The sequence below is a fragment of the Bacillus rossius genome, chromosome 8 (genome assembly GCF_032445375.1).
Source record: "Bacillus rossius redtenbacheri isolate Brsri chromosome 8, Brsri_v3, whole genome shotgun sequence".
Lineage (NCBI taxonomy): Eukaryota > Metazoa > Arthropoda > Insecta > Phasmatodea > Bacillidae > Bacillus > Bacillus rossius.
The window spans coordinates 28,577,746-28,605,001 of NC_086336.1; the positions used below are offsets into that span (position 1 = coordinate 28,577,746).

The window sequence follows — 27,256 nt, forward strand, 5'->3', positions numbered from 1 at the left end:
TAACCTTAACCTTGAAATTTGACCTAAACCTTGAAATTTGACTATGACCTTAAACTTTGACTTTGACCTTGAAATTTGTCCTTCACCTTGAAATTTGGCCTTGAACTTGAAATTTGACCTTAACCTTTAAATTTGACCTTAACCTTGAAATTTGACCTTCACCTTGAAATTTGAACTTGACCTTAATCTTTGACTTTGACCTTGACGACCATCATGGATCCGACATTTTATGTTCAGTACATGCTACAAGGAGCTACCGCCTGCTAGTGGTCATTGCCACCATATTGTTTTTGTCTGCTGGAGGACACCATTTAGTGTGTACTCGTCTTACCATCATGCTAGTTTTATTCTAACCCGCTACAGTGCAGTAATAATTTATTATTACTGAAGTGCCCACCATTTTGAAATTTGGATGACATCTTGAAATCATGAAATTATTTAGCTAGAAATGCGGGAAAAAATCCAAAATTCACCAATAATATCTATTATTAATTTTCAAATGGATTAGATCAGTTCCTGTCCTTGGTTCGATTCTTGACCGGTGACATTTGTAACTAAAATAAGATAAATTTTAGATTCTGTTTTCCATTACCTTTCGCGGAGTTTATTAATCACTCACTCTATGAAAAACAAATCAAGTCAATATACCTGACCAACGAATTAAATATAGTACTGCTAGGCCTTACATGAAAATATAATTTTTTAATAATAGAATAACCTAGAAATCGTTCATGTACAAAGCCACACATACAGGCCAAGTGTCTCCGGACCATGAGACCGAGTCATGACAATATCAGACGTATAGGCTAGTCATTTCAAGACCAAGTGACCTTGAAAAATATTTTATTAACACCAAGAGGTTTTCAACTAGTAAAAATTCAGTCACTGCTTATTTCACTACCCGCAATCAACAAAAAAGGAAGCATCCTCAACGTAAAGGCAGCTCATTTTGGACGCACCATCAATAAAAAGGAAGCACATTCTACAAAACGAAAGCCTATTTAACGAAATGGAGGTACATTCTCACGTACATGCAACTTAGTAGGATGCGATCATTAATGTTAAGTTAGGATATAATGTCTACGTCAGTCTATGAATCTATCAGTTTGTAGTTCCATAATTTATTGGCTCCATCAGTCATTGGCTCCAATATTCAAAGGCTACATACAATAGTCATTGACTCCATCAGTCATTGTCTCCAACAGTCTTTTGACTCCAGCAGTCTTTTGACTCCAACAGTATTTTGACTCCAAAATTCATTGGCTCCTACAGTCGTTGGCTCCAACTGCCGTTTGTCTAACAGCTCCAATCACATTTGGCTAGAATGCTACAAGTCTAAGAGACTATGAGGCCACAAGGCTACGAGTCTAAAATGATATAGCTGGTTACGAGTTATACATGGCTGCTAGACTGCATGGCTAAAAGACCGCGTGGCTACGAAACTACATGTCTTTGAAGCTACAAGGATACAAGTTTACTCGGCTCCAAAAGCTCCATCAGCTTCAACACACATTGTACGCAAAATACATGCAATTTACGTGCAATAAATGTAATGATCACACAGTACACACAGGAAACGGAATAAAGAAATAGTACACACAGGAAAAACGGAATGTACACACAGTACACACAGGAAACGGAACGTACACACAGTACACACAGGAGACGTAATGAGTTAATTATCTCATACAAAAGAACTTGTTACAAGTAGTTCTGCTTTTCAACAACAGATGATGCCACATGCTGATTGCAGGTAAATAATATTTATTTTATGCGGGATGCGGGATGCGTGATGCTCAGTATCGATCGCAAAAGAAGGGTGGCTTCGCTAGTCGCCAAAGAGAAGGAAGTGCTGAAGCACCTAAAGCAGGCAAGATCGAAGACTGTGATGGTGTACTGAGACCGAAACGATGGAAACGACGTGTTATAATAAATAAATCTGATCAAGCTTGTGATGATCACTGGCTCGATGATGAAAGTTACCCTGAGGTTGATGTCAAAACACAAGACATCAGAGATCATAATATTTATTATAAACGTGCAAGGAAGATGGTGGCAGAAGAGATTGATTACACATCAAGGAAAGATCCAAACATATGGTTGACCGGCTAAGACTGTTGTTAGCATCTGTTCGTAGAGGAAAATACTCGCATATCGAGGAAGTATTGTCCATACTTAAAGAACTGCGGAAAGCTGGCTAAAAGAATAAACATTTGTTTAACTGTCATGTGTGTACTATTGAAAAAAATAAATGAATTATCGATATTTAAAAAAAAAAGTATGTTTTATTTCTTGTATTCTGATTTCCAACTAAGCCTGTGTTTCCGCTACTGTATGTGTGATCATTCCGTTTCCTGTGTGTTCGTTCCGTTTCCTGTGTGTACGTTCCGTTTCCTATGTGTACGTTCTGTTTCCTGTGTGTACATTCCGTTTTTTCCCGTGTGTACTATTTCTTCATTTTGTTTCCTGTGTGTACTGTGTGTACGTTCCGTTTCCTGTGTGTATGTTCCCTTTCCTGTGTGTACTGTGTGATCATTACATTTATTGCACGTAAATTGCATGTATTGCGCGTACAATGCGTACATTGCGTGTTGAAGCTGATGTAGCTTTTGGAGCCGAGTATACTTGTATCCTTGTAGCTTCAAAGACATGTAGTTTTGTAGCCACGCGGTCTTTTAGCCATGCAGTCTCGCAGCGATGTATAACTCGTAACCAGCTATATTATTTTAGACTCGTAGCCTTGTGGCTTCATAGTCTCTTAGACTTGTAGCATTCTAGCCAAATGTGATTGGAGCTGTTAGACAAACGGCAGTTGGAGCCAACGACTGTAGGAGCCAATGACTTTTGGAGTCAAAAGACTGTTGGAGTCAACAGACTGCTGCAGTCAAAAGACTGTTGGAGACAATGACTGATGGAGTCAATGACTATTGTAAGTATCCTTTGAATATTGGAGCCAATGACTGATGGAGCCAATGAATTATGGAACTACAAACTGATAGATTCATAGAATGATGTAGACATTATATCCTAACTTAACATTAATGATCGCATCCTACTAAGTTGCATGTACGTGAGAATGTACCTCTATTTCGTTAAATAGGCTTTCGTTTTGTAGAATGTGCTTCCTTTTTATTGATGGTGCGTCCAAAATGAGCTGCCTTTACGTTGAGGATGCTTCCTTTTTTGTTGATTGCGGGTAGTGAAATAAGCAGTGACTGAATTTTTACTAGTTGAAAACCTCTTGGTGTTAATAAAATATTTTTCAAGGTCACTTGGTCTTGAAATGACTAGCCTATACGTCTGATATTGTCATGACTCGGTCTCATGGTCCGGAGACACTTGGCCTGTATGTGTGGCTTTGTACATGAACGATTTCTAGGTTATTCTATTATTAAAAAATTATATTTTCATGTAAGGCCTAGCAGTACTATATTTAATTCGTTGGTCAGGTATATTGACTTGAGTTGTTTTTCATAGAGTGAGTGATTAATAAACTCCGCGAAAGGTAATGGAAAACAGAATCTAAAATTTATCTTATTTTAGTTACAAATGTCACCGGTCAAGAATCGAACCAAGGACAGGAACTGATCTAATCCATTTGAAAATTAATAATAGATATTATTGGTGAATTTTGGATTTTTTCCCGCATTTCTAGCTAAATAATTTCATGATTTCAAGATGTCATCCAAATTTCAAAATGGTGGGCACTTCAGTAATAATAAATTATTACTGCACTGTAGCGGGTTAGAATAAAACTAGCATGATGGTAAGACGAGTACACACTAAATGGTGTCCTCCAGCAGACAAAAACAAGATGGTGGCAATGACCACTAGCAGGCGGTAGCTCCTTGTAGCATGTACTGAACATAAAATGTCGGATCCATGATGGTCGTCAAGGTCAAAGTCAAAGATTAAGGTCAAGGTCTAATTTCAAGGTCAAGGTCAAATTTCAAGGTCAACGTCAAATTTCAAGGTCAAGGTATAATTTCAAGGTCAGGGTCAAAGTTCAAGGTCAAGGTAATGTTCAAGGTCAATGTTAAAGTTCAATGCCAACAGTTAAGTACAAGGGTATGGTGATCAGAAAATTAAACTAACATGGTATCGGCACACTCTAGCGGACGAAAACAAGATGGTGGGTTTCAGCGAACGAAGACAAGATGGCGGACATGACGTCATATCAGCTGACGATATATTTACCTTGGAAGATCAGTCTGTAGGTGGCTTCTGTGGAGGATCTGTTTTTTTTTTTTTAATTTTTTGCTCTTATGGTTTCGAACCAAGGACCTTAGTCGATCTAATGAATCATTATATTTATTGCCAATTTATTAAATGAAATTTGAACTTTATCCCGCATTTCTAGCATTAAAATTACGGATTTTCAAGATGGCGCCCCAAATGAAAAGATGGCGTGTGTCACAGTAAAAATAAATGATTACTGCACTCTAGTGGATAAGAATTAAACTAACATTGCGTCAGCGCCCTCTAGCAGACATTACAATGATGATGGCTTCCAGCAGACGAGGACAAAATGGCGGACATGTCGTCATGCTAACTGGCGATATATATGCTATGACATAAGTGGTGGGGGTCAGTTTGCCTGCAGCCACTGTGAGGGAAGGATCGGTCGCCATTTTAATTTTTTGAACTCGTCGGGTTCGAATCGAGGACTACGAGCTCTGTGTAATAAATGTATGTTTTTTAATAATTTTTATTAAAATTTTATGAATTGAATTTTTTTAATTTAAATTTTTTTTACATAAAAATCGGATAATAAATGAAGATTTTAAAGATGGCGACCGTAACGGAAATTGCAACGGTGACCTCATAATTCAAAATTGCGAAAACCACAACGCCGGAATGTTCGAGAAAACACAATGACGTCCTCCAAAATGGCGAATACAAGATGGCCGCCGTGATCTACTTATCCCGTTACGTTGTGTCCCGTTACGCTCATCAAAAATGGCGACAGGAACGTGACAATTTTTCGTTCGTGCAGTTCCTCGGCTCCTCACCCTGGAGCCTTGCACCGGAGCCCTTTTTCTATACTACTAGAAATAAAAAATTTAGCTAAGTAACATGTATGAAATTTATGAATCGGTAGCATTTTATTACTATAACAACGTAACAACGTAACGTAATATTATAAGTAACTATGTATTTAAACTACATTAAAGCAAACCCAATTTACCTTGATCATTTCAATTTTATACTACTAGATATAAAACTAACCTACCAATGAAAATTCAATCAGGTTAGTTTAAAAATGGCTCTTTATTTTTTTTAAATACTTAACCAGATTTGTTATTTTTTGGAAGTGAAAAAAATATATCAAAATATCATTCACCATGGTAGATAATTATTTCAAATAAACACCTGCAATTTTAAAATTTTTTCATTATTTTGTTAAATTGACAACATGTTTTTCCTTCCCCGATATGCTTGATTTGGTCAACAACTGCTTTGGTTGGATTTCTGTTAACATTCTAAGTATCGTGAGTTTGGAGTTAGACTTCTTACTTCTATTCTGTTATAAATACTTTTATGCAAATTTTTATACCCATGGGTATAAATGAATTAATATCATAAAAAAAGGCATCATGTGGGGTGGGCTTAACTACTATTAGATACATTTATAAGAAATACTACCTATTGTAGCCGTTAGCATGGTGCGACTTCCGGAAAATATTTACAAAGTTTGTCGTTTCATGGACAACATCCCAAAACCATCGTTAACTCAAAAGTTTATATATATATATATATATATATATATATATATATACACACATATATCTCACATTTTTGTGGACAAGAGAACTGCCGCTATATTTCACTAATCACTTCCAAAATGATACATAAAATCTAGTAGTGGAAAATCTCGTTTGAGTTCGTTAAAGGGCAATATCCGACCAAAGATTGTTTTGAAAACCAGAATAAACGCTGCAACTTCCATAGTATGTTAAATATCACATCCGTTTGAACGTATCATAACTCGTTAATAGCAAAAACCTTTGTCTAAAAGCATTTTTGTTACGACCAACCCAAACTGCAAGGGGTTGAGAAAAAAGGATTGGAAGACAAAAAAAAAATCTAATTTTTTTTCGTAGGAACAGCATCAGATTCATAAAAATAGTTTGTAAATTATATAATTTTTATCCGAAACTTTTGCATGAACAATTCTTTTTTGACGAACCATTGCTGCAAGGGATAAAAAAATAATGGGGCAAAATTAAAAAAATAGCCATAATTCCTTATTAGGAACACTATAAAATCCGTTCAAATTATTTGTAAAACTATAAATTGTTATCCAAAACTTTTGTCTGATAGAATATTTGATAAGATGAACCATTGTTTAAGGGGGTTGATAAAATAAAAATTATAATTAAAACGTTTATGTATTCCGTAGCATGTACATTATTAAATTCATTATATTTTACTGTAAAACCTTTAATTATTATCTAAAACTATTTTCATATACGTCCAACTATTACTTCAATGGGTGGAATAAACAAGGGTTAGAGGACAAAAAAAAAATCATATTTCCGTTGGTATGGACACCATCAAATTTTTTCAGATTGTTTGTAAATATTATAATTTTTATCCAAAACCTTTATCTGAAACAATTTTTGATGAGACAAACTATAGCTACAAAGGTTTTATAAATTAGGGGTAGAATTTAAAAAAAATATTCAGAACTCCCTCAGTAGGTACATTATCAAATACTTTCAATGTGATTGTAAATATAATAATTTTTATCTAAACCTTTGGGCTGAAAGAATTTTTAACAATAACCATTGTTCCAGGGGGTAAAAAAAGATGGGTGTTGAATTAAATACATATGTATTATTTCCGTACCATTTACACTATTGAATCCGTTTTGTTTTCTTGTAAAACGTTGAATTATTATCCTAAATATTCGTCTGAAATATTTTTTTTTTATACAACCAACCATTACTGCAAGGGGTGGAACAAACAGGGGCTGAATTACAAAAACATTCTTAACTCCCCTACGATATAAAATCCGTTAAAATTGTTGGTGAACCTTATTAACATTATCAATACTTTTGTATGAAATAATTTTTTATACAACAACCCATTTCAAAGGGGGGGAATTAATAATTAGAAATAAGAAATTAATAATTAACTTAGTAGGCATACCATCGAAACCATAATCATTGTTTGTAATTCTCATAAATTATATCTAAAATATTTTTCTGAAAATATTTTAATTGTACAAACCAGTTCTGCAGGGGGTTAAAAAATCTGGGGTGGAAATAAGAAAACAAATAAAACTTCCGTATCATGTAGGCCTACTGTATCGAATTAATGTTTATTTTTGTTTAAATTGTTAAATAGTGCTGAAAATTATTGTATAAAGTAAATCTAATATAACAAACCATTAATCCAACGTGTTGAAATAACAAGGGTAGAAAGTCACAAAAATAATTACTTTTTAATATATATATATATATATATATATATATGTATGTATATATATATATACTATCAAATCCTTTATAATTTATTTTAAAACTCCTAAACTTTATCTAAATCTTTGTCTATAACAATTTCTTATAAAACGAACTATTTCTTTAAAAACAGGGATTTAAAATAAAAAAATTACAATTGTCTTAGTATTAAATTCGTCAAAATTTGTTTAAACCATATTAATATTACCCTGAAACTTTGCTCGAAACAATTTTATATGACCACGTTTGATGAAATATAGGGGCGAAATATATTGTTGAAGATAAAAATATTCCGTAACTACCTTAGTAGGCATAATATGAAATTCGTTAAGTTATTCAATGCTGGATGCATTGACTTAAAAATATTAAAAATTATTTGCTGCTTGGAATATGAGAACATTTTTAATCGATTTTTTTTTAAAATTGGCAAACATTTAGAATGTTGTGTACAGTAAGTTCTTATAACATTCCAGGAGTTTATAGAAGTTTCCAAAACACTTATAGAAGAAATAGATACACCGATATCTACCTATGCCTGTAGGCAGTGCCGAAAGGGATTTTAATATATACTACTTCGGTGTTGGTTAATCGACTCATAAATAAGCTCTACGCGTAGTACTGGAATTAACTGGCAGAATTACGCTGCCTCGCATGTTGGTATGGTTCAAGCAGTGGCAACGATATGCCCCTCTCGTACTTCATCGATAAAGCCCCCAAAACTTAAAAAAAGAAAACTACTGAAACGATAAAAAATAATGTATTCCAGGACACACCTTCAATTACAATCAGTAATTTTTCTGTATACTAATGTTTATACGTTTATTGCTACTGTAGTTTATATATTTTTTTATTTTAGTACTTAAAAATAAAATAAAACCCTAATTTTTAAAACTAATTTTAGTGGCGATAACAAGGATGTTAATTTTTACAAATACAGACCCTGTATTTAACTGTTAAATATTCTATACCACCCAAAACTCTAAGGTCATATTGCCTCCCCCCCCCCCCCCAAAAAAAAATTATGACTGTTTTGCCACCGCACCAACCCAAGTACAAAATTTCAAGCATAATTTAAGGTACAGATGACTGTAAACATACTTCTTTATTGAGAAAAACTGTTTTGCAAGGATTCATTTAAAAACAATTAAAAAATGTTTTTATTATTATTACCACGAAAATAAACTGAAAGTTGATTTAATCCAAACAAAGCCCTTAACACGTTAACGTTTTACAAAATTGTGCTATGTATGATATATTTTAATGATATGGGGCATTTCGATGTACAGAACAGGAGGAAGAGACTCTGGTGTATGCTATTCTCGCATAGCTCAAGAAATTTTGAAAAATAGTTACGCACATTTTTTTTTCAGGGGAGGAGATTCCTTATGGGCTCCGCTTACCCGAAAGTACATAAGATGTGCAAAGCTTTAGATAAAACCACGTGATTTGAAAACTGCTGAAGATAATTGAGTGGGGTCTGGTCACAAAGAGCATTCATTAATATACTGAGGGCGAATGAGTAGTTTTGCTTCCGTACTTAGTTTCTAATATGTGTTTTTAGAAGAGTTAAAATTACTAAAACAAAAAAACAAAAGTTTTCAAAATAATATTAGGGACGCAACTGCTGGTAGATATTCTTCAAATCACTCAAGGAACATGTATTAATTCACCATATCTCATTGTTGTCCTATGCACGGCGAAAAGATGAGCGTCAGTCCAAAGCCTTGCGCCTGGAACTCGGGTCCAGCTGAAACCTGCACATACACAGGGAAGTTAAGTAAGGGACACCAAAGGGTGGCGCAGGAAAGTAATTGGGCTGGGACACAGAGTCAAAGAAGCCCCGGGACAAGGTTGAGGGGGGAGGTGGGGAAGGTGGTCAGGGACTGGACTCTCGGACGCGGTAGAAAGTCCAGAACCTGGTTCTCCGCGGAGGGCGGCGGGAGAGAGAGAGTATAAAACTGGGCACGCGTGTCACAGTCGTCAGCACTCATCTGGCTCTCCACATGCACTCTGCGCAGCCATGAGGTTCCTGCTGGTGAGTAGAGCGACCCGCTGATATTTCCCAACTCTGGTGTGTCATCGCCCACGAGTTTTCATATTTCCTGTTTTCCACTAACTGGAATCATTACACCAACTCAGTAAAGGCATGTACTAAATAAAAATTTGAAAAAAAAAAAAATTGACACACTTTAAAGTAATAAAGATAAATTAATAGCAAAGAAAAAGATTAACCTCTCTTTTTTTAACAATATTATTCTGAAAAGAATTTTTTTATATTTTTAGTCTGGACCCTTTAAAACTTCTTACGCGTGTTTTTAGATTAATTGCAAATAATTTTAAATAAAGTATGTATTTTTTAAGAATTTAAATGATTTTAATTGATTCACAAATTATTTAACTAACATTTTTAATATATAAAAAAAATTTTAAATTAAAAATCGTTAATATAAGCACATATTATGACATTGGTTTTTAGGTAATTAGGTAATGAACAAACATATTTAGTATCATAAATAAACAACATTCATTAAACTAAAATGATGGAATGATTTAAAACTGAAGCTAGAACGTACTTCAGTCATAAATTTGAAGTTTCGAAGAACATTAAAAATTTTTTATATAATTTCTTTCATAACTATTATGTTCAGTAGCCGTGTTAAACTATGTGTTTCTTCTATACCACCTAGTAAAATTTAAATTCTTTTTCGCTCGTGATGGGCAAGAAAATAAACCGTTTGGTGGTTGAACTTATATTATGAAATTGCCTCGTAACTTTTATAGACACCGGGATATAAAATTCTTAGTCAAGCCGGGTAGATACGCAGTTCGTAATGCACGTCGAAGATGCTGTATACATGCAGCTCAGGCGTGTGTTAATATTGAGCGATATTTTTTCTTTTTATTTTAATATATTATGATACTCTAAACAATATTTGTTCGTACAAAGAAAACCTATGAATCCGTGTTTCAATAGATGATATGAATTCAATTATTGTAAATAAAATACAGCTGGTTTTGATTTCCAATTTTGGAAAACATTTTGCCTTGAAATAAACACTCGTGGCTGTACCTTTGAAACTAATAAAGTAATTTTAATTAAAATGTTAAAACTGTTTTGGTTTTCTTACTTTTTTGCCTTTTACCAGTTAGTTTTACGACTATAATGGCTGGCTGGTAATTTCTAAGTGATACATAATTAGCAAAAAGATTTCTTTGGAAAACAAAATGAATTAGGTGCACTGATTAAACACTTTTTTTCAACTTCCATTTGAATTTTATAATCACCGCTTAAAGTAACATATATACATGCAAGTAAACGAGATTAACGTCTCGTCGACAGTAAAGTCAATAGAGTCGATAGAAGACAGATACACAAAAGATGAATATGTATTGTGGAATGACTCGTCCATGATGTTATATTAAAAACCATCCTAGGATTTCCCGGGAAAGATATAGGGAAACCGTTGAAAACCAGAAATAGTAATGATATCTTTGACCGGGATTCAAAACCGGGTATTTTGTAATGCGACATGAGTCATACAACGACGCGCCACCTGGCTCTACGACGACAATTCCGCACGACCAGATAACTGTCGAGAACCTTTAAAGCTAAGGTTTACGTTATGCTAGATAGGTTGTCACCACCATCACTACACCTCTCCCGTGCTCATGCACAGTAAGAAAATGTCTAGCTATGCGGGTTCTTACTGTCCTGCCAGTTACACCACCTACCACTGCCTGTACATTGCATACGTTAATAATATTTTTTTAAAAACTTTTTTTTCAATTAATTATTCATTCTAGCGATAGCTGCCCGGCTAGGACACAAAAACCAAATTTGCACGTTGAACAAATGGAGTGACAAATTTTCTTTGCCTTAGTCACGACATTGCAATCGGGTCTTTGTGACACGACATCTTTAAAGAACATGTTCAAGTATAATATTCAGATTCAATAGAAATAAACGTAATTTTGCTAATAGCTAATATTAAATTTAATTCCAGGTCTCCGCCTTGTTGCTGGCTGCCGTAGCCGCAGTCCGAAGTGAAGCCGCCCAAGAGAAGAAACAGGAGAAGAGAGGAATCCTGAGTGGCATCGGAGGCGGCTACGGAGGCGGCTATGGAGGATACGGACTGAGCAGTGGTCTGGGATATGGCTACGGTTCCGGTGGCTACGCTATCGGATCTGGTATTGGCCTTGGATCTGGTCTCAGCTCTGGAATAGCGCTCAGCTCCGGCTATGGACTTGGCTCCGGCTATGGACTTGGCTCGGGCTATGGACTTGGCTCCAGCTATGGACTTGGCTCCGGCTATGGACTTGGTTCTGGCATTGGACTGGGCTCTGGCATTGGATTGGGCTCTGGCATTGGACTGGGCTCTGGTATTGCTCTCGCCGCTTCGGCTCCGTCAGTCCAGACCGTGACGCAGACCGTAGCTGTTCCAGTGCCCCAGCCCGTACCTGTGACCATCAACAGGCCCGTGCCCGTACCTGTAGCACAGCCCGTCCCAGTGTCGGTACCCAGGCCCTACCCCGTCAGTGTCCCTCATCCCGTACCTGTCTCTGTGCCCAGGCCGTACCCTGTGAGTGTGCCCAGGCCAGTAGCTGTGCCTGTGCCTCAGGCCGTGCCTGTGCCAGTCCCTCAGCCCTACCCCGTCAGCGTGCCTCATCCGGTCCCTGTGCAAGTGCCTCAGCCCGTGGCTGTGCCAGTGCCTCAGCCCGTCACCGTCACTAGGCCAGTGATAGTCGCTTCCTCTGGCTTGGGAGCCGGTCTTGGAGGAGGCATCAGCAGCATTGGTCTCTCCGGAGGCAGTTTGGGAGCCATCGGCTACGGCAGTGGCCTTGGAGGCGGTCTGGGCTATGGCTATGGACTTGGAGGAGGCATCAGCAGCATCGGTCTTAAAGGCAGCAGTCTGGGAGGCATTGGCTACGGCAGTAGTCTTGGAGGAGGTCTGGGCTATGGCTATGGACTTGGAGGAGGAATCAGCAGTATCAGTCTTGGAGGAAGCAGTCTGGGAGGCATCGGGATTGGTTCTAAATATGGTTATGGATCCAGCTACGGGTATGGCTCTGGCTATGGTCTTGGGTCCAGCAAGGTGTGGTAATATTTAAATTTATATTAAAATTTTAATGTCAAGACCTGTTGTTCTTTTGTTGCTTTAAGACTGTTTGAACGTGATACGTGCATCTAATGACATTTCTCCAGCATTTCCAACTATCATCTTTCTATTCCATTCTCAATAAAAATAAATGCCAGTAGTCGTCACTGACTCATCTCTATTTCATTTTCACGTGTTTTTTTTTTTTTTTTTTTTTTTTTTTTAGCGATTTGTGTGTTCAAAGGCTATCATTTTTGTTACTTTTCATTGTATTTTGTATCAATAAAAGGTGTAAATACAGTTTATATGTTTTTTTACTTTCTATATTTTGAACAATCGGAAAAAAAACAGTTAAACTTTACTGTTATAATAATCAAAATAATAATGAATGTATTTATTGGATATTTCATATATACTGGTTTTAAAAATAGTATAAGACTTAGCAATAAATTGTGTTAAAGATTTTAAACATATATCACGCTTTATTTAAATTGCAACGAGTGTGTTGTTCTACAGTCCTACGAATAATAATTCGTATTTTCTTACATAAATATTTTTCCTTTTGGTAAGACATCATATGGAGCCTTGAATTCTTACTTGTAACCTCGTATCCCCATAGAAAAATCGTTGCATTCCCTTAAATATGGGAAATATCACATCCGTTTAAACGTATTATTACTCGTAGGAATTATGACAAAATCTTTTGCGCTGAATACGTTTTTGATAGAACCAGCCATAACTGCAAATGTTTGAAAAAACTTGGGTTGGTGGACAAAATTGAATTCTTATAAATTTTCTATCAATCATTTTATTTTTATCTAAAAAAATTTCTGAACAATTTTCTATTTTTCTATTTTGCTTCAAGTGTTTGAAAGAAATATGGGATGGAATTTTAAATAAAGTAACTTCCTTAGTAGGTAAATTTTAAAATACTATCAAATTGTTTGTAAATCTTATAATATTTATCTATTATCTAAAACTGTTGTCTCAAAAACATTTTATACTATTAGTCATAACTGCAAGGGGTTGATAAAAAGGTTGAAAAAATTCTAACTCCCTTTATAAGAACAATCTAATCCGTTCAAATGGTTTGTAAACCTAATAATTTTTATCTAAAACTTTTATAAAAAAATAACTTTATAAGATGAGTTACTGCTGCAGGGGGTTTGATTAAATAAGGGTAGAATTAAAAAAAAATCATAATTTTCGTACCATGTAAAGTAACAAATTCGTTCTAATTTATTGTGGAAATTTTAATTATTATCTACATCTATTAAATGATCTACCATGACCGCAAGGGTTGGAATAAACAGGGGTTAAATGACCTAAAATACCGAACTCCCTTAGTAAACACACATTCAAATCTGTTGAATTTGTTTGAAAATTTTATAGTTTTTATCTAAAACTTTTGTGTGAAATAATTTTTGATAAAACAAACCATAATTGCAAGGAATTTAAAAAATAAGGGTTTGGAATAAGATAATAAATAAAACTTTTTTTACCATATACACTATTAAATCCATTGTTATTTTTGTTTAACTTTCTAAATAGTGTCTAAATGAGTGTAATTTTTTTTATCTAACCAACCATTACTTCAAAACGAAGAAAATAAAGTTTTTAAGTTGAAATGTAATAAATATTTTTTTAATATATGTGATATTAATCCGTTAAAATATATTTTATAAATCCTAAACTTCATCTAAAACAGTGGTTGATACAATTTGTTATGAAACGAATTATTACCCTTATAAAGTGGAATTCTTAATATCAAATTCATTCGAATTTTTTAAAACCATATTAATACTATCTTAAAACCAATACAAAACAAATATTTATACGACTAAGTTATTAGTGAAAGAGACGAAAATTGTGTTTTAAGGTCTAAATAATTAAGTAATTACCTTAGTAGGCAAATAATATTAAATTCGTTCTAAGCTTTTTAATGATGGATAAACCAAGTTAATAATATTCGTAATATTTTTTCGCTGCATGGAAAATGAGCAAATATTTTATTGATCATTTTGTAAAATTCGAGAACTGGTGTTAGAGAAGTTATTTACATTAAGTTCTTTAAATATTCCAGAAGTTTATAGAAGTTGCCAAAATATTTCACTAATCAATGGGTACTTCTAAATCTACGTACGCCTGTAGACTGGGTCAAAAATTACTCTTTGACTTGTGTTGTGCCACACCCCGGAGCAAGAATTCGCATATGCGCCGTCTTTTCGTCGGCATGTCGTGAGGACAAGCATTCTCCAACCACTATTGGTGGGTTAGACCTAACATTTCTTAACTTCTAACCCTCCCCCCTGAATTTACCGTAACAACCTTGTTTAAGTACGTGTTTACTTTATTTGAATTTAATTCGTTGATTTGTTTGTTGTGAAGTGTGTACAAAGTGTCCACGTTTCTACTTTATCACGTTTCAATTATCTGCTGCTTCTACTATTCAAACCAATTGCTTTACCGGTTTCCTTTATTTTGAGAGTTTCCCGCAAAATTCGTCTTCAGTCATGAGGATGCCTCCTTAATACGCTACTCCCTGGATTTCTGCTGAGCTCTAACGTTTAAGGGAAGCAGCTACTTTTATTTATTTTACTTTATTTACAATACACATATAACTTTGGGACATATTACAGTTTTAAAATAATATTTATTAAATCTGTGATCTTATAATAATTAAATTATGCACAATGGGCCCTAGAAAATGTCTGTCTATACCGCCCGCATCAATCCATTTGTTGGTTGATTACACCAGTGTCTATACAAGAAGTGATGTGTAAAAAGGGTACCCAATGAAGCAGTTCATGATTGTCAAGTGGCTAGGTGCTAAAAGCATTTGAGAGACGTCCAACCAATTGCAGTTTGTTTTTTGTTCCTCGTTTCTGAGTTCAAAATCCTTTCATAACATTCAATTCCGTAACCAGATTTTTCTTTTCTGCTCTCTCGTCAACAAATAACGAGTCTGAGCTGTAAGAGCTCAAGCACAAAGCGCAACAGTTGCATGTAGTACATCGTTATGTGAAGACATCACACTGTTTACTACTGTCCCCACGAACTTTCTTTCCAAACTCTGGCGTCTTCTTACATTTGTAGAAGAACCTACTATACCATTCAATTATATTGGATTTATTCGCCAGTACTGAGCTCTAGGAGATCTATGAAATAGTTGAAAGACTAGTGTCAAAAGCAGTACAGTGTAAATAACTTTTAACCTACGTATTTAATTAATTTCGAACCAAAAATCTAATTCTTTACTAACTTTGTCAAACTTATGAACATTTTAAAAGCATGCTTGAATGTAAAAATTTACAAAATGTTTTACACGAATAATTTTTTATTATTACTAGTAGTAGGTACATAATAGGTAGGGCGTTGACCACCTCGTGTGCACACATAGAGTGAGTTACACAGTGGTTACTAAATTTGAACCTTTTTTTGCATGTTAATAACATATCTGCTCCCGAGTGACCTATTACAAGATTATAGTGCGGATACTGTATTAAGTGAGTGTTGTTATAAATTATGAATTTGATGGAAAATTAGACGAAATAATTTCCGTACCAACAGTTGGATGGTTTAAGCCGCAGGAATTTGACACAAGTGATATTTTTCGTTTTAATTTACAGTGCTAGCGTGGGCCAACACGATATGCAAGCAGTGTGCATGGTGATTATTTTCAAGCCAAAAACCCACTTCTAAAGTTTAAATATTTAGATTGTTGTTTGTTTCTGGTATTTGCTAAGAAAATTATAAAAAAAAATGGTCTTAACAAAATAAATTTCGATAAACCAATTAATCTCATAGTTTTATCTAAAACATTAATCACAAAAGGGAAAAATTGAAACATTATATGAAAAATAATTTTCTAAAGCGAACATTTAAATTATTCTATTGGCAAAAATACGTTTGGTTTATCAACGCATATATAAAAAAAATTGAAAAATAAAATTTTTGAAAGGAGCTTGGCAGGCCACAAAACAACGCGTAGTATTTCCACATATTTTAAATGAGTAATTCATTACAGTTTTAAAACTGAAAAATTAAATGAAACTCTTCTTACAATAACCACTTTTTTTGCATATTGTTAAATAATAATAAGTATTTTTTTGTGTCACGGTAAAGAATTTAAATTTAAAATAACTATTTAAATCTATTATTACATATATATTCATGGAAGTTTCTATTATGAATAATTGCAATATATATATATAAATATATAATATATATATATATACACAAATATATATTTATATATATACACAAATATATATATAGCAATGCACGAAATAAAAGTTAGTATAATATTTTTTTTCTTTCTTGCTATGTTGTTAGTCACCGCATTTGCCTATTTTTTTTTCTTCTGTAAGAGAACACGGCAGCATATTTTAGATAATGAACACCTTAAAGCTGTTATAAATGACAAGATATTTGCAAATAAAATATATATTAAAATTTTTTTCTAAATTTTGAAGACGGCTTTAATGTTTGTTCAAAATCATATTCATGGATTTCAAGTCATGGCTTAGTATTTTATACTGTCTTAGACCTCTATCAAAAATTTTGCCAATATTCATAAATAATATTTCTACCACAACATATTAAAATAGGATTAAAAATAATGTAAGCAATGTGCAAAAAAGGTATAAATTTATAAAGAACGCAAAATATTTTGATTCTGCATAACCGTACTTTTGTTCTCAGTTCATACTGAGGTTGCAGAATGAAACACTAAAGAAACACTGTCATGTGTACCTATCTCGCCACTATATTTGTATTTACATTTTTTTTTAACAAACGTCTGCAACGCCGCTAGATATCTGGCACTTAAATCAAAAAGATTTTTATATAAAAAAAGGATTTTTGTAAAAACTTAAAAATGATATTTGGGGAAATCTAATATATTAATAACGGGTATATTTAAATATAAAACTGTAAACGTTTAAGTGACACAGAAATATTTGGTACTATAAAATGAAAAGTTCTTTAATCGAAATCTATTTGTAAAAGTGCAATTAAAAATTACATCGTACAGTGGACAGCTAATTTTATCTATTATAATGTAGGAAAATACACTTACATGCGTGGCCTGTAAACGTTTTTTGTAAATGAAACAGAAATATATTTTTTTAAGTTTGCAGATTTTTTATATTTGTAGATTTAAATGAAAACGACGGTATCACTACATAATACTGGTCGCAAATATACTGGGTACGGATTATTACCCGGTTATTTATGATTGGTGTGGTCCCATTAAAACCAGTAGTTTAGGTTATTTGTAAACCGTTCTCGAAATTTCTTTCTAGTATTAACTGCAGACATTAATAAGCAAATTAAAATAAAATAATGTTCAATTATTAATACAGGAAAGTGGTAGTTTCACGTTGCAAAAATTAATTAGTTGGTTTCATTATTTGTTCTTATGTTTTTTGAGGTGCTGAATCCGAAAGTTTAGTTATTCAGCAAAATTTCTTAGTGCGTTTTGAGATATTCACAAAAAAACAGCGAAATTGTCGTATTTTTATGGTTATCGCTTATAATTTCAACTGTTTATGTGGAAGGTAGGCCTGTGCTGCTCTAAAATGTGTGAGCCGTGCGAAGCATCCTGCAGTAGTGTACTTAGCTGTGATCTTGAAGAAGAAGAAGCTCTAGATGACAAACATCAGCCACCTGTTCAAGTTAAATTTAATAAACTGTCCACATGGAATCAACCCTTAAAATTCCGCTATATCACACATTTTTTGGTATTTATTTCTTACATATCTTCCATATTTAGAGCCGCAATTAAGTAAATAATCCTTAATAGTTTTTCATTTGTTTTATTCTAGAATTTGAAACCATAATCTAGTTCCTTAATCAGAAACCGTGAAGTTATCTAGTCATTGTAAGTGTTTAGACGAAATCATCAGGAAATGTAATTTCCTCGTATTTTGATATCAATCAAATTATGAGTCATATATTGGTTCTACAGGCATCGTTTTAAGCTATAATTAAAGCTAAACAGATTTGCTGTAACATTAATTCTGAAAATTTTCGTTGTATAAGATTAGTATGTTCCCCAATATGCTCAAAATTTGAACCAAAACTTAAATATTCACTTTTTGGAAAGAAAAAAAAAAGACCAATATTTGAAGTGCTGTATCTCGATAACTGTGAATCGTACTGATCTACAGTTCAGTTCAAATTGGGTCACATTTAGTTTTCTTTAAAAACGTTAAGAGTGAGTTTTTTGCTACTGCATATACTCTTGAAATTAATTATAAGTGAAAAATCATAAAAAGTACGAAAATTTTGCTGTGTTCTGCGAAAGTCTCAAAACGCACAAGTTGTTTATTGTTTTTTTTTTGGAATAAACACGAATTCAGATTCAGCACCCCAGAAAACATAGGGGATGATAATAAAACTCACTACTGGAGTTTTTGTAACGAAAGAGCGTTTTATGACACAACTTTCCTGGGTTATATTCACTATATGGTTATATATATATATATATATATATATATATATATATATATATATATATATATTGGAATGAAACGTTTGTTAAAGTCTAAAATTATGCGCCAATTTTCGTAAGAAACCCTCAGCATTATCTCGGAAAACGTATCTTATACTTGCAAAAATAACCATAGCAATTTGTTGTACAAATTTACAATTTGTTCCTTATAGTATTACTATTTTTTGGCAACCGGTTTCCAAAAGAATCAATTGTTTAAGTGCAGAAAACATTTTCTGTGTGATTTTTATTACGCTTTTTGTCGAAGATGCAAGAAAACCCGTGTGCTCTGACATCGTGCTCAGTGGAGAGACCCCGACCGTGATCTGACCACACGATGTGGCATCGCACAAGTTGATAAAGTTCATCGTCGATATAGTGCGTAACGTTCCGATGTCGCTCGCGAGAGGAAAAAAACGCTGCAACGCGGAAGAAATTAAATTCAGATAAATACATTAAAGTATTTGCAGTTTTTTTTCTCTTCCTCACTTGTGCGATTGTAAAAATAGCGATAAAACCATTAGCAAGACGTGGTATAAAACATCCCGGTCACATCATTTCGACAAGCACTCGCCATCTGCACAAAACAGAGCACGACCATGAATTTACTTTTGGTGAGTACAGCGTTATTATTTATACCCACAAAGAGATCCACTGACAAAACTACAGTAAACTTATTACTTTCTTTAAAGGGTTCTTTTTAATGTGAAATATTTATTTAAAACAATTTTCTGGACTTGGCACCATTGCTAGTTTACACTGGATGTCGTTGGGGTTGTCTAGAAATTCTCAGTGACAACCGGGATAGACCCAGAATGGCGTAGCCATAAAATTGTTCAAATACAGTAAAAATTTTACTGAATTTTTTAATTATTAAGTAACACGACTCTCTTCATAGGTATATATTTTAAGATCTGGTAGTGCACAATAAATATGTGTTCCTAAAATTTTTATAAATAAATTATTTTAAACTATGTTATTTTATATCTAACGCTCAAGTTAAGATAATAATATGTATTCCTTACGTTATGTATAAACATTAAACTCAAAATCCAATTTTTTGTAGCTTTTTTTTTTTTTTTTCATCACAAACTAACCCTAGATTACTCATTTCGAATTATTTGTTTTGCTTTGACTCCCATAATTAAAAAAAAAAAATTGAAGCTAAAAAAAAACGTCATTTCACCAAAATAATAACTCCGTTTGCAAAAATTTTTATTTGTTAAAAGTAAATCCAGGATTTAAGTTAAAATTTAAGTTTGATCAAGAAATTTTCCATTCATTAGATAAATTAAATTATTGTAGGCCTTATCATGCAATTTTAAAAGCAATTTTTTTGTAATTAGGGACAATTATAACCTCGAAATTGGAGATGTAATATGTCGAATTTATAGTGTACTATTTAATATCATTTGAAACCAAACATAGTCTTATCATCATGCTTGTCACAAGTGATAGCTTTCCCAAACTGCCTGAATTGTTGACAGTTATCATGTTCTTTTAGATATTAGTGGATGTTTGAAAGTTTTATCGGTACATGTTTACAAAGGTGTTATACTTTTTTTTCAGTTAGCGGCCACACTGCTAGCAGTCGGAGTCAGAGCGAATCCCAGAAATATTGGAATCATATCTGACTTTGGTCCCGGAGGTCCTTTCAAGGAAGGAGATCTTTATGGAGATGGAATCACAGGCCCTTACGAAGTTCCTATCAGTGGTCTCAAAGGGAGTGGCATTGGAAGCCCCTCTGATTTGGGCATCGGCAGTCCCTATGACGAAAGCTTAGGAGGTGCTTTTGGACGTGACTTCAAAGGACTTTACAGTGGTCCTCATGAAGATGGAATCAAAGTGGCATTTGGAGGCAACCTTGGATATGGTTTTGGGCCAGAGTCATTTGGCCCTGCATCTATTGAGCAAGGGCCTATTGCCTCCGGGCCTTTTCCCCCTGGGCCTTTTGTCCCAGATTTGATTTCCCCCGAGCATATTGCCCTCGGGCCTCTTACCTCTGGACCTGTTGCCCTTGGAACTTCTGCCCCCTGGCCTCTTTCCCCCGAGTCGACTGCCCCCGGACTTAAATCCCTTGAGCCTTTTAGTCCCGGATCTTTTGAGCGAGAGCCTTTTGGCCCCAGGCCTTTTGACTTACCGGTGTCACCAATCCCCAAAGTACCTTTTAATGTGGTACCATCCACTCAACCATTTCTGGTCCCCAATTACACGCCAGTGCTAGTACCAGTGCCACAAAAATTTCATTATATATTTCACCGGTTCTGCCCCGTGACCAAGAAAACACCTGTACACATGAATGTGCCGAGAGTACGTGTAAAAACAGTCCCACGCCCCTTCCCAATCACTGTCCCGAGACCAGTCCCGGTCCCTGTGGTAAATAAAATACTAGTTCGTGTGCCTTATCCCGTGGCCCTGGTTGTTAAACGCCCAGTGCAGATTCCTGTACCACATGCCAAGTATGTGTGTGTGAAGAAACCTTACACGGTTGTTGTCAAAAAGTTCGCTTTCTACCCCAATCCACAGCCGTACCCTGTTAAATTCTATAGCAAGTCATGTTATTGAAACAGTTGAGAAGTTTTTATTCTCTGTAAAAAGCTTCTATAGGCCAAATAATTAACTTGTAACCTATATTTATATAAGATATAATTTTTGATTATTGTTTGTACTCTTCCTTTTTGTGAATGAATAAATATAATTTAAAAAAAAATATTTCTATATTCTTCTTTGTCAGTGACAAACTGTTATTTTTAATATTTTCAGCATTGCAATAATATTATATATAATATACTTTATATAATAATATACTTATTTATGTTTGGAAGGTTTATTACAAATATGATCTTTCAACTTGCAGGATTAATTTTTTTAAATAATGGAAGAAAATTTATTTTGAATTTTCTAATGACTAATATAACCCACATTTTTAGACTGTATTTGCATAGTATTTACTGCAGTTAGTAAAAAATATGGATGAAGAAATTATTTTTTATATACAGACACCCTAATTATATAAATAATTCAAGTTTGGTATATAAATATAGTTTCCAATACGACTTTTTACCTATCACTAAACACCGTTGATTAAAGCCTAATTTTATTTTCAAGTAATTGTTATATATGAAGTTAAAAGCCAATGACAGTAGGATTAAATTTATTAACCCTCATATTACCCAGGTTACACCAAAACTACAACTCTGGTTACAACCAAGTGAATGTGATATTAATGTTGTGGTAAGGATTGGTTGGGCTCTTTCTTTGAAACACTAAACGAATCAAATATATGCTGACCGTTTAAAAACAAACAGTTTTACACAGAATTTTTAAAATGTAAACATTAGAGATTTCGGTAAGGCTACAGCATTTGGTAAGAGTAATTTCGTAAATGAAATATGAGTAATTTCATGAATGGAAAGGAAGTCGATTGGAACCGAGATATGAAAACACGGTGGTGCAATTTTTGCAAGTCTCAGAAATGTGTCAGCAAAGTCATCGATCATGTCAGCCTCAAATGTGTCACCACAGTCTTCAATCATATCAGCTTCAGATGATTCATCATAGTTTTCAGCCTTGTTAGGTTCAGGTGGTTCTCCGTCTTTCACATTTTCATGATGACGCGACGACTAGATATTGGTGTAAATAGATTTTCATTTCTAATAAAGTTACTTCGTTTGTTTTTGAAATTTTAAATTATTAACATGATCTAGAACAGTATTTTTAGCATTAGCTTTTTTACATTCTTCGTAATCATTATTGTCGTCTAATATTTTGCCTTCGTTCCTCTTGGAGCTGTTGGAACTTTGGAGCTATGGCACTGTTGGAGCTTTAACACTACTGGAGCTTTGGAGTTGGAGTTTTGGAGCTGTCAGAGCTTTGGAGCATTTTAAGCTTTGGAGCATTTGAAGCTGTAAAAGATTTGGAGCTGTTGGAACGTTGTAGCTTTGATGTTGTTGGAACTTTGGAGCTTTGGAGCTGTTGGAGCTTTGGAGCTTTGGAGCTGTTGGAGCTTTGGAGAATTTGGATCTGTTGGAGCTGTTGAAGCTTGGTGTCTTTGGAGCTTCGAGCTGTTGGAGCTTTGAAGTTTTGGAGCCTTTGGAGCTTTTGGAGATTTGGCATTGTACGAGATTTGGTGCTGTTGGAGCGTTATAGCTTTGGAGCTGTTGGAGCTGTTGGAGATCTGTAGCTTTGGAGCTGTTGGAGCTTTGGAGCTTTGGAGCTGTTGGAGCATTGGTGCTGTGGGAGCATTGGAGCTTTTGGGTGCTTTGGTGCTGTCGGAGCATTTACAGCTGATTCAGTATTTGGAGCCGATTGAGCATTTGGAGCCAATTACATTTTTTTCTTGACGATATCAGACAGAACATAATCAATCCGCTTACTGATGACATAGCTACAAATGGACCTTTCAAATATAACCTTTGGTTGAACTGTATATATGGAAACTCATATCCATTCGTTAACAAAGTGAAGACGTGTTCATTAAAGACATCGGCTGCAGTTATTTAACAGTTCTAACGATGTGAAGCAAACTGGTTAACACGTTATCCAGAAACTATGTCAATAAGAGGATGACTATGTCTGAAAAGGTTCTGGTTGGTCTCTGTCTAGTATAAACCGATTGGAGCAAAGAATTAGTCATTTCACGCCTATAGAGGGGTAAATGTTTATAAGAACGCTGGCTTTTGCAAGCGTTCCTGTAGTAAAATAGAAATTAAGTAATAAATATTATGTTTTAAAATAACTTGTGGTGCTTTATTTCTTGAACCTGACCCTTTTCTGGTATTTTTAATTAAATTTTATTTTTATCTGGCGCTCGTAAGGGTTATGATAGGATAATGGTTGACTTGGAAACTATGCTTCTTTTAGGACATTGATCTTGATTTATTAAAATTTATATTTTTTACATAAAATGAAAAATTAATGTATTGCCCAGGGATCGAACCGAGGATATAAACTCATCGAATCAATCATTTCTTTAATGAATTATTGTTTGATGAATTTTGGATTTTTTCCCGAATTTGTAGTATTAAAATTTCGGATTTTCAAAATGGTGGACATGATGTCATACTTGCTGACGATATACATATATGCTGTTAAACAAAGTGGTGGGGGATCAGTCTGCCAGCAGCTACAATGAGGGAAGGATCGGTCGCCATTTTTTTGCCCTAACGTGTTTCGTCCTGAGGACACTGAGGTCCATGTTGTATGTGTATTTTTTTAAAATATTTTTTGTTAAAATTTTATAAATTGAATTTTTTAAAAAAATTACTATTTTTTGTTAAATTTGGATACTAAATTAAGATTTTAAAGATGGCGTGCGCAACGGAAATTGCAACGGTGACGTCATATTCCATGATAAAATATTCCACGATGACGTCAGAGGCTTATCGGAGGCTGTAGACATGGATGCTTAAGCCTCAATATGGACATTTCTAGCTACTGGTATTTTTAAGGACTAAAGACGGGAAATTTTCCCTCAAAACGGGAAGTTTTCCCCGAAACGGGAAATTTTGAGTCATTTTGAGTCATTTTTGAGGAAATATGAGAATTTTTTGAGTCCAAGATGGCCGCCGTGACGTCAGAGGTCGGTCGGCACCACTCACCACAGCCTCGAGCCTGGCGCAGGGGCCCCCAAACTTTACTACTGATGATATACCTAATGTCAATAACAAGACAAAATTAGACTTTGCAATCGTAATAATTCTGACTTGCTATTTCGTTGTAAGACCTACTTATTAATTTATTTGATTCAAAATCTAAAATGCTATATACTTCTTACAATGTTTTAACACGACGCAGAGCTACATACACCTGGATTCAAGCGAAATTTTCTTTTCTTAGAACTATAACAGCTTTATTAAATATAGTGCCCTGTAACTTATGCACCGGGACCGCCTAGCTTAGAATCAAAGGTATTATTTGGCGCTCGACATCTCCGTATCCTTTAGTCGCCTGAAATGTTGCAACAATAAGAGTTATCGCAACCAAGCCGTCTTCATATTTCAATATGCTTACAATTGTATTATAATCAAATTTAATTTATACATATTCAGGTAATTCGCCTTCTTTGATTTGTTCTCTCCGAATTCTTGACAATCCCTATTGTTCCATTTACAAACATGTCTGAGATCGATATTTTTCACCTTAACATGGCCCGGATTTCTTTAGCTTACTTCAGCGTTGATAATAAACCTCCGCAGTTATTGACAACATTTGGAACGATACATTTTTGGTGGCGTCTCTCCATAAGTGGCTGCTGTCATGGTATCGTTGTAAGCATCGACGTGTTTTACACTGGAATAGATTTGAACTGCAAGTCCGTGCGAGAACTTCCCTTTTAAATATATTTTATTTGACGTTCACAAAACTATGGCGTCCTATTGGTATTTAATTGACCAACTGAAAATTAATTAACAGATCGAAGAATTCACTATTGTTTCTTTTACGCATATTTATTGTCAGCTCGCCAAATGAAAACTGATGACACAAATTAATTTCTGTTGCAAAGCAATATGGTTGTAAAAACACAATTGACCTTTGACAGGAGGCAGTTGCATAATCTCACCATAGAGTAATAATAATTTCACGTTTTTTTTTAAATTCCAGTACGTAGACGTAAATGGATGATTCTCAAACTCTCGTATGAAACCATTGAAATTTCTTCAAGAATTGAAGCAAATTAACACGCTGTAGCGTTCGACACATGGCACACCTACAAAAACGTTAATGGATAGAGACCGGAAAATTTCGCGACTTCAATGACCTGTAGGATATACTCCACTATCCTCTACGCACTCGGGGAAATAACATCTGCTCATTGGTTACTGACTCGAGATACAATCATGTTAACTGGGATGCTCGTGATTCGGTACTTATTTTGTCAAAGGTTTTTTATTGGCCGAGTACCATTCTGATAAACTGTGGCCCAATCACTGATGCAGTAAAAAGGCAAACGTTTTTGAATTCTAGACTATCACGAAATGAATCCGCAAATTTTTCCGGTCTCTATTAATGGATGTTTGAAATTTTTTCTACTCCTTTCTTGAACATTATGCGGCTTGTCTTTTTCTTCTGAAGTTTTACTAAGCACCCTTTTTAGAATTAATTACTTAATGCGTTTAATTGTTGTCATCGCTTTTCATCATATTCATTCGCTAGCAATTCATGAATCAGATTAAAATAATGAGCACTTTTTTTTTCCTGATTCATTAGAAAGTCGCATGCAAATTTGACTAAGCCGATTAGCAAATTCTTATTTTGTTTCTCTGGCCAGTCGCCTACGAACCGAGCTATGTTTATGAGCACGGTGTTTAATATCTGCATTTATTAAATGATTACATATCATAGTAAAGCGATGGTCTCAGTATTCTTGACTTTCGTTTCTTAATTTATTTAACACATAAACTCTCACACCAAAGTTTCGATTTTCTTGTTCCTGTATTTTCATCCTTAAATCATTTAATACTATCTTTATATTTTTTTCTAAGCGTTTCCGTTTTTAAACTTCAGTTTGAACTAGCCGTCGCTTCCTCATTAGAGAATAGTTTTCACAAAGTCTACCCATTACTAAACATTAAAAAATAAACAGCTTAAACAAAACTAAGCGTCTTCAATACACACACAAACACAAATTTTAACAAAAAAAATTTTTAAAAACTATTCCAAAACAAATTAATATGCACTAAAAAGTAAATAAAATTATTGCTTATTCTTCTACAACATAATAATAAACTTACTTTTTCTACTCAACAATATGTAGGTACGATCTATGTGTTAAGGGCAAGCTTCAAGGTCGCAGTTGTGAATCATGGTCACCAGATAGTGCTAGGTTGGAGCTGACAGTGAGAGATCGCAGACAGAGATAAAGCTGGGTTTACGATTGATTTCCTCAAGAATTATAACTTAACATCGAGCACACGATTAAGTCAAAACTAAATTTTCCAGTTTATGATTGACATAGAAGTCGTTAATTCCTACCAATCACAGCACAGAACATATGGTCGGCCATTGTTCGAAATGGAGAAGCAGGTTTGAAATAGGTTATTGACAAATGGGATATCTATTTTTCTTCTATTATTACATCACCGTTTACTGAAATATCAAATTCTGTTGCATGAGAATGTTCACTCATGTCTAAATTAATTCGTAATTACAAATATAGGAATTCTAACCAAAAATACTGCCTCGCTCGGTCCAATACC

The 27,256-nt window shown here is 34.4% G+C and overlaps 2 protein-coding genes across 2 annotated transcripts; both read left to right on the top strand.

Annotated features, from left to right (window-relative positions):
- Positions 1-9,445: 9,445 nt before the first annotated feature.
- On the top strand, positions 9,446-12,865 carry LOC134534672 (uncharacterized). The gene is made up of 2 exons (XM_063373135.1): positions 9,446-9,501; positions 11,471-12,865. The coding sequence occupies exons 1-2, from the start codon at positions 9,487-9,489 to the stop codon at positions 12,566-12,568; spliced, it is 1,113 nt and encodes a 370-aa protein (XP_063229205.1). The 5' UTR covers positions 9,446-9,486; the 3' UTR covers positions 12,569-12,865.
- Positions 12,866-19,616: 6,751 nt separating this feature from the next.
- On the top strand, positions 19,617-21,769 carry LOC134535292 (tyrosine-protein phosphatase non-receptor type 23-like). Its single transcript, XM_063374360.1, has 2 exons — positions 19,617-19,672; positions 20,628-21,769. Exons 1-2 carry the CDS (start codon positions 19,658-19,660, stop codon positions 21,621-21,623), a joined length of 1,011 nt encoding a protein of 336 aa, XP_063230430.1. The 5' UTR covers positions 19,617-19,657; the 3' UTR covers positions 21,624-21,769.
- Positions 21,770-27,256: the final 5,487 nt, after the last annotated feature.